Source organism: Gekko japonicus, unplaced genomic scaffold (assembly GCF_001447785.1).
Source record: "Gekko japonicus isolate JY-2015 unplaced genomic scaffold, Gekko_japonicus_V1.1 scaffold691, whole genome shotgun sequence".
NCBI lineage: Eukaryota > Metazoa > Chordata > Lepidosauria > Squamata > Gekkonidae > Gekko > Gekko japonicus.
Window position 1 is genome coordinate 28,144 of NW_015175990.1, and position 9,063 is coordinate 37,206.

The 9,063-nt window shown below is 46.5% G+C and overlaps 1 protein-coding gene across 1 annotated transcript in view; it reads right to left on the reverse strand.

The window, feature by feature from the left end:
- The window catches only part of LOC107123154 (actin-related protein 3B), a gene marked incomplete at its 3' end in the record, with an annotated part of 34,732 nt that extends 26,187 nt beyond the window's left edge, over nt 1-8,545 (reverse strand). Inside the window, exon 1 of the mRNA XM_015426341.1 lies at nt 8,297-8,545. Coding sequence (XP_015281827.1) covers nt 8,297-8,340 — 44 coding nt within the window. The remainder of the gene's footprint in view (nt 1-8,296) is intronic.
- Nucleotides 8,546-9,063: the final 518 nt, after the last annotated feature.

The following is a 9,063-nucleotide window of genomic DNA, read 5'->3' on the forward strand; positions in this document are numbered from 1 at the left end:
TTTTTTAAAAAAATTGCTTCTTTAAATTGTAGATCTGCTTTTTGGATTTGTTTGACACTGGTTTTAATCCAGTTTTGGATTTGGGGGTGTTCAGATTTGTATACCTGTTTGGGAGGCTCTTCAAAGCAAGAGAAGTAGTTTGTAGCTATTTCAATAAAACTGTAATTAGTAAGTGGTTAATTCATGGACAATGTTAACTTATTTTTTAAACTATACCCTATATGTAACATCATCAGACGAAGTAGGAAAAATACTCCATTTGGGACTTGAGGAATTAGCTGTAGAATGAATAACTATTCGTTCAAGGATCAAACAGTTGCCAAAACAATCTTGGATTCCACGGATGAAACACACATGTTCTATTAGCATATGCCCTGCTTGAAACCTGCGGGGTTCACATCTGGAGAGTGCTTTGGTCTTGACAAGGACTGTTACAATCACTATGATTTTGATAATTGGTTATTATGTACAGTGGGATGAGACAGAGGTGAACCCTCTGTCCCCTGGGAAATGAACAACCATTAACATACGAACAATACCGGCTAGGCTTATTTAAGAACATAAGAGATGCCAATGTTGGATCAGGCCAAAGGCCCATCCAGTCCAACACTCTGTATCACACAGTGGCCAGAAATACCAGTGCCATCAGGAGGTCCACCAGTGGGCCAGGACATTAGAAGCCAGGACTGTTGACCCCCCCCAAGCACCAAGATGACAGAGCATCACTTGCCCCAGAGTCCCTATCTATACCTTGTGGCTAATAGCCACTGATGGACCTCTGCTCCATATGCTTATCTAATTCCCTTTTGAAGCCGTCTATGCTTGTAGCTGCCACCACTTCCTGTGGCAGTGAATTCCAAGTGTTAATCACTCTTTGGGTGAAGAAGTACTTCCTTTTATCCGTTCTAACCCGACCGCTCAGCAATTTCATGGAGTGCCCACGGGTTCTTGTATTGTGAGAAAGGGAGAAAAGTACCTCTTTCTCTACCTGCTCTTTCCCATGCATAATCTTATAAACCTCAATCATGTCACCCCTCAGTCGTCGTTTCTCCAAGCTAAAGAGCCCTACGCGCCTTAACCTTTCCTCATAGGGAAAGTGTTCCAACCCTTTTATCATTCGAGTTGCTCTTTTCTGCACTTTTTCCAAAGCTATAATATCCTTTTTAAGGTGTGGTGACCAGAATTGCACACAGTATTCCAGATGAGGTCGCACCATTGATTTATATAGCGGCATTATGATATTGGCTGATCTGTTTACAATACCCTTCCTAATAATCCCCAGCATAGCATTGGCCTTCTTTATTGCAGTCACACACTGTCTCGACATTTTCAGTGAGTTATCTACTACAACTCCAAGATCTCTCTCTTGATCAGTCTCTGCCAGTTCAGACCCCATCAACGTGTATTTATATTTAGGATTTTTGGCTCCAATGTGCATCACCTTGCACTTGGCCACATTGAACCCCATTTGCCATGTTGACGCCCACTCGCCCAACTTTGACAGATCCCTTTGGAGTGCCTCACAATCCTCACTGGTTTTCACCACCCTGAACAACTTCGTATCATCCGCAAATTTAGCCACTTCACTGCTTACTCCCAACTCCAAATCATTAATGAACAAGTTAAAAAGCAGTGGACCAAGTACTGATCCCTGTGGTACCCCACTGCTTACACCCCTCCACTGGGAGAACTGCCCATTTATACTCACTCTCTGTTTTCTATTAATTAGCCAGTTTTTGATCCATAAAAGGACTTGTCCTTTTATCCCATGATTTTTGAGCTTACTTAGGAGCCTTTGATGAGGAACTTTATCAAAAGCTTTCTGGAAGTCAAGGTAAACAATATCTATTGGATCCCCCTTGTCCACATGTTTGTTCACCCCCTCAAAGAACATTAACAGGTTAGTGAGACAAGATCTTCCCTTACAGAACCCATGTTGAGTCTGCCTCAATAGGTTTTGTTCATCTATGTGCCTACTAATTCTTTCCTTAATAATGGTTTCCACCAATTTACCCGGTATCGACGTCAGACTGACTGGCCTGTAATTTCCCGGATCTCCTCTGGAACCCTTTTTAAAGATGGGAGTGACATTAGCTACCTTCCAGTCCTCAGGAATGGAGGCTGATTTTAAGGAGAGATTACATATTTTTGTCAGGAGATCCACAAGTTCACAATTGAGTTCTTTCAGAACTCTTGGATGTATGCCATCTGGGCCTGGTGATTTATCAGTTTTTAAGTTGTTTATCAGTTTTAGGACCTCCTCTCTCGTCACCTCAATCTGACTCAGGTCTTTCAACACCCCTCCCGAACTCAGCGGCTCTGGAGTGGGCAAGCACCTCTCATCTTCCACAGTGAAGACGGAGGCAAAAAATGCATTTAGCTTCTCAGCCATTTCCCTATCATCCTTCAGTACTCCTTTTACCCCTTGGTCATCCAAGGGCCCCACTGCCTCCCTGGCTGGTTTCCTGTTTCTAATGTATTTGAAGAAAGTTTTATTGTTGGTCTTTACATTTTTTGCTATATGCTCCTCATATTCCCTTTTTGCATGCCTGACCACAGACTTGCATTTTATTTGCCATAGCCTGTGTTCTGTTTTATCAGCCTCACTGTGACTAGCTTTCCACCGCTTAAAGGAATCCTTTTTACCTTTTACAGCTTCCATTACTTTGTTTGTTAACCATGTAGGCTTTTTCTTATACCTGTTTGTGCCTTTCCTAACCTGCGGAATATATTTTATTTGAGCTTCTAGAATTGTAGTTTTAAACAGTTTCCAAGCTTCCCCAATGGTTTTGACCCTTTCTACTTTTCCCTTCAGTTTCCTCCCCACATGTCCCCTCATATCAGAAAAATTACCCCTTTTAAAGTTAAAAGTGGTTGTGTGAGTCTTTTTGGCCAATTCCCTATTTGTACAAATGTTGAACTCAACAACATTATGATCACTGTTCCCAAGCGGTGCAATCACTTTTACATCTCTCACCAGGTCTTGAGTGTTACTTAGGACCAAATCAAGGATCGCCTCTCCCCTGGTAGGTTCCATGACCATCTGCTCCATAGCACAGTCATTTAGAGTGTCTAGAAACTCAATCTCTTTCTCTCGACTAGAACACATATTGACCCAATCAATGTGTGGGTAGTTAAAATCACCTATTACGACACAGTGTTTTTGTCTAGCTGCTATCTTTAATTCATTCATCATTTTATAATCCTCCTCTATCTTTTGATCCGGTGGGCGATAACAAACTCCCAGTGTTAAGTTTCCTTTTGGCCCCCCTATTTCAACCCACAGAACTTCAAGAAGCGAATCCAATTCTCTTAGCCTCTCGATCTTTCTGGACTTTATACCCTCTCTGACATACAGAGCCACCCCACCTCCAACCCTTCCCCCCCTATCCTTCCGATATAATATATAACCGGGAATCACCGTATCCCACTGATTTTCCTCATCCCACCAAGTTTCTGAAATACCCACAATGTCTATTTTTCCCTCTGACACCAAGCACTCCAACTCCCCGATTTTACCTCGGACACTTCGAGCATTTGTATAGAAACAGCTGTAATTTCCCATACTGGTTAAGCCTGCCACCTTCCTCTTGCAATCTCGAGACCTTGTCAGGCAGTCCATGTCACTAGCCATGGTCTCAGTGGACAATTTCAATCCACCTCCCTGTAGAAAAGCAACAGGTACCCCCTCATCTCTCTGAGATGAGCCAACCCGAACCAGAGACTTTTCATCTCCTGTCGGCTTTCTGTGGGTGCTGGGGACGGGGGGCAGGGGAGAAGGCTCACCAGCAGCTGCTTCCTTCTCCTCCCCTGGAGCTTCTCCTCCCCGCACCCCCACGTATCACGGGTCCCCCTTCTTGTTTATTCTAATGATGTTACCCACCCTGCCCCTGCCCGCGGGATGGGCGGGATATAAATGCAAATAATAAATAAATAAAGTGCACTGAAAGTGGAATATTTAGTGAGTGCGACCACAGGCCCAGCTGAACCATGGGGATGGAACGTACTATCAAGTCACAATTGACTCATGGCGACCCGGTAGGGTTTTCGAGGCAAGAGATGTTCTCGCCTCTGCGTAGACTTAGCTTCTGAGATCTAACAAGATCAGGCTAACCTGGGTCATCTAGCTCAGGGCGATGCTCTCCACAAGCACAAATCCCAGCCCTTCTCATTGAAATGTGGTGTGGCCTGACTGCTATTTTGCACATTCAAAACGAAAGGGTGTCATTAGTGCTGCACACCCAACTATCCACCAACCCAAACTACCCAATTTGGACTGTGAGCTGTCCCATGACAGGATATTTTAAACATACATTTATTTATTTCATGTTATACCCTGCCCTTTTTTCCATCTGGGGAGCCAAACTCACTGACATCCTTCTGCTTTCCTCCATTTCATCCTCACAACAACTCTGCGAGGTAGGTTAGGCTAAGCGTTGGCCCAGGGTCACCCAGCAAGCTTCCACTGCATTGGGGGGATTCCTCAACAGCTGCGTACAAGAGTGAATTTCAAAAGGTGTGCCATTTCTCAATAGCACCTGCACAAGATCCCAAGTATAGGCAAATTACTCCAAATAAAAGATGATTTAATCTGTGATTACAGGAATTTACCACGCTACTGTAGTATTTTTTGCAGATTAATCTTTGGGACCATGTGGACTAAGAAAACCCTTCAACATTCCTTGTAAACTGAAGCTGCTTTCTCAGTGCACTGCCAGATTCCCTCCAAGATGGCACATTGTACAGTATGTACATTTCCAAAACCGCTCTATCTAGCTGATAACCTGTTCCACAGCATTTGCACACTACAGAAGAGGGCAACCAGGATGGTGAGAGGGTTGGACTCCAAGTCTTATAAGGGAAGGCTGAAAGAGTTGGGTATGTTTAGCTTGGGAAAGAGAAGGCTTAGAGGGGACATGATTGCAGTCTTCAAATATTTGAAGGGCTGTCATGTGGAAGATGGAGCAGATCTATTCTCTCTTGCTCTGGCTTGCAAGACTAGATCTAATGGGTGGAAATTACAAGGGTGTCGATACCAGCTAAATATCAGGAGAAACTTCCTAACTGTCAGAGTGGTTGAGCAGTGGAACAGATTGCCTCGGGAGGTGGTGGATGATCCTTCGCTGGACGTTTTCAAGCGGAGGCTGGACGACCATCTTTCGGGTATGTTGTAGGGGGGCTATCTTTCGGCTACGCTCCTGCAGAGTGAGGGGGCTGGACTAGATGACCTGCAAGGTCCCTTCCAACTCTAACATTCTATGATTCTACAGATGTCTAAACATGACCTGTTTGACCTTCAAATGTACCAATATGACTTTAACATGGCCAGCTAAAAGAGTCAGGAAACTTTCATTCCGGCAGATGGGGCTCCCTACGGAAATGATGGCTCATAGAATTGTAAAGGTGGAAGGGGCTTTAGAGATCTCCAGAAGAGCAGGTAGAGAAAGAGGTACTTTTCTCCCTTTCTCACAATACAAGAACCCGTGGGCACTCCATGAAATTGCTGAGCGGTCGGGTTAGAACGGATAAAAGGAAGTACTTCTTCACCCAAAGAGTGATTAACACTTGGAATTCACTGCCACAGGAAGTGGTGGCAGCTACAAGCATGGACGGCTTCAAAAGGGAATTAGATAAGCATATGGAGCAGAGGTCCATCAGTGGCTATTAGCCACAAGGTATAGATAGGGACTCTGGGGCAAGTGATGCTCTGTCATCTTGGTGCTTGGGGGGGGTCAACAGTGGGAGGGCTTCTAATGTCCTGGCCCCACTGGTGGACCTCCTGATGGCACTGGTATTTCTGGCCACTGTGGGATACAGAGTGTTGGACTGGATGGGCCTTTGGCCTGATCCAACATTGGCATCTCTTATGTTCTTATGTTCTTATGTTCTTATGTTCTTATGTCCAACCCACTGCTCAGTGCAAGAAATCCAAAGCTACAACGTATTTGAGAGAAGATGGCTATCCAGCGTCGGCCTGAAGACTCCCATAGGAAAGTCTGTCTGCTTCTCTCCTCCAATTGAGGAGATCATTCCATTCTTAAACTGTTTTTACTGATAAGGAACTTCTCCCATTGCTCAGTCTACCCTCCTGTAACTTAAGCCCTCTACAGCATCAGAGGATAAAACTTTGCCCTCTTCAACATCATCTTTTATTCCCACAGCTGAAATAATCTACAGGAATAGTTTGCTTGCTCATGCAATCGAGCATGGAGACTGGAGAAGGAAGAGAATGGAAATGGTGAATGATCTAACACAGGTGGGTCAAAATCCAAATTGGGAAATGGATTTCTCAAAGGAACATGTATTATTTTTTTACCCTGTGCTTCTTCCACCAGAGTCATTGCTCAAATCGGAGGGGGGGGGGGGAAGCAGGAACAATACAACTGCAACACCACAGAGCACTTGCTGAATAGTTCCTACTTGGAGAACGGTTCCTACTTCCCACAATGAACTTCTTATCCCTCTCCGTCAGAACTTTGAATTAAGCACAGCTGGCAAGCAGGACAATCCCACAAGGTGGCAAAAACACAGCACGGGAAGGGGGAGTGTCTTCTTTGATACATTAAAAACACATCAACCTACAACGAGCACACGGTCCCCAATCATCATTCCCTGAGTATACACAGAAAAAATTGAGAAATACAAGGGTGAAGGGGAAATATTGGTAGGAAGGCGGAGAAAACAGAGCAGCCACAAGGCACCCTCAACAGCTGGTGGCAATAAAACATTAATACTACAGAAAGCATTCAGAAGGGAATTATTTTAGAGAGGTGGAATCAAAGGCACAGAGAACTGGAAGAAGACACATAAAACTGTGTAGTATGGGGGGATGGGCACATGGGCACAGATTCGAATCTAGTAGCACCTTAAGAGACCAACAAGACCTTCACGGTATAAGCTTTTGAAAGTCAAAGTTTGCTCTGGCAGACACAAGAGTTAAATGGAGCTCTGACTCATGAACGCTTCTACCCTGAAACTCTTGTTGGTCTCTAAGATGTTACCGGACTCAAATCTAACTGTTTTACTACACACCAACATGGCTTCCTTCTGAAACAGAAGCACAGTTTGCCAGAGCAACTCTTGGAAGAGAGGCCATGAAATCAGCACAGGTTGATCTGCAGGAAGATCCAGTTCAGATCAAGGATTTGTATGGACCTATATGCAAGAAAGGGAAAGGTGTCCCAAAGAGCCTGCTTCGGCAAGGAGGGCGGGCCGCAGAGGGGTGAGGAAAGGACAGAGAAGCGTCACAGGAAAAGGGGTGTCCGCTCTGAAGTCAAGGTCGGAAAGGGTGATGACCCAACATCCTAATGCCATGTGCCATCTAAAACCACTCAGAGCTTTCTCCAAGGCGAGGGAAAGGCAAGGTGGCAGGGTTGCTGGCTAAAGGAGTGGAGAATGAAAAAGATGGGGGGAGGTAAGATAATAAGCCAAGGTGGCTCCCCTTAGGCCCAATCCGGCAAGAACAAACAGGTTATGCTTCTGTATTAAGGCAGAATCAAGCGAGGTCATTTGGCACGGACTAGCATGGGTAGGGAGAAAGGTCCCTTTTAAGAAGAAGAAGAAGAAGAGACTGGATTTATACCCCACCCTTCACTTGGGAGGCTCAGAGCGGCTTACAAACTCCTTTTCCTTCCCCTCCCCACAACAGACCTTCCCTTCCCCACAACACACCAGCAGCTGCATGTGGAGAAGTGGGGAATCAAACCCGGTTCTCCCAGATTAGAGTCCAGGATCCGAGCCACTACGCCAAACTGAATGCTTCTAGAGCTGGTATAAGGCTCTGGATAGATGAGGCAGAGCCTGTCAGAGGTGTCCCGACCAATGTTCCCTCTAAGCTGTGGGGTCTTGTGAGCAAAAATTCTACTTTGTGAGCTACTGGCATTGAAGTTGTGAGTGAATGATTTGGCTACTGCATAAATCTGTTTGCTCTGGAGCCCTCCTTCCTGAGCTAAGACAAAAATATGTGAGCCAGAAGCTAAAAAACTGTGAGCTAGCTCACACTAACTCAGCTTAGAGGGAACACTGGTCCCGACGGCGGCAAGGGAGAGACCCCCCTCCAGCACCCACCCACCCACCTCCTCTAGTGCTGATCTCTCTGTGCCAGTCGAAGGGAGGGCGGGGAGAGAAGGGGTCGGCCTTCCTTGGCTTCTCCCGTCTGGTTTAGAAGTGGCTTCTCGGGGCTCAGGAGGGGAAAGGAGGGGGGCGTGGGGGGAAGAGAGAGGGCAGGACCCCAGCCAGACAGCAGCAGGGCGCTGCCACTGCAAAGCCGGGAAGCCCGGCCCCGCTTGCAACTCACCCGGTGCCGCCGTCCACGACGCAGGGGAGCAGCTGGGTCGCCATCTTCGGAGGGGAGGGGACGGAAGGGGACCCTCCTTGCCGCCTGCGGAGCCCCAGCAGAGGCGAGAAGCAGCAGCACTGCGCAGCCGGCCGGGCTGACAGCGCCGCCCTCAACACGCCTGCGCCAAACCCCCTTCTCCACGTGATTCGTTCATGAAAAACCCCGCGTTAGCGCTCCCTAGGCAGACATTTTGGAGTGGGGCACGGCTAGGCCTCTTGCCCTTACGTTCTCCCCGCTTCCGTCACACGTACAGTGGTTGCTCGGCGACGGGACGGCGTGGAGGCCTCAGGCACGGAGGGGGGGGGGGCAACAGTTCTATAAGGCTAGGCCTGTGAAGTCTGTTGCGGTAGTAAACAGTCTTGGGCAATCAACAGCATTTTACTGTACAAATCGCTGTGGTTCTGAAAAGTTCGTTAAAATAAAATAATAAAAAATAAAATAATAAAATAGAACGAACAACTCGTTAGTCTTTAAATTGTCACTGGATTGGGGTTTCCATATTTTGAAAAGCAAGAAAGAGGACTTTTGAATTTGCAATTTACCCCTACCAGTCCAAGTGGAATTTACCCCTAGGAGTCCACCATCGAGAGCCAAGGCTCCCTCATGTACTTTAGAGCGCTGACTCTCCAAAGCTCCAAACCCTGGAAATCTCATCGGTCTCTAAGGTGCTACACTGGAGACCAACGCGGCTACCCTCTGAATCTACCTTCCAGTAGCTGCAACTC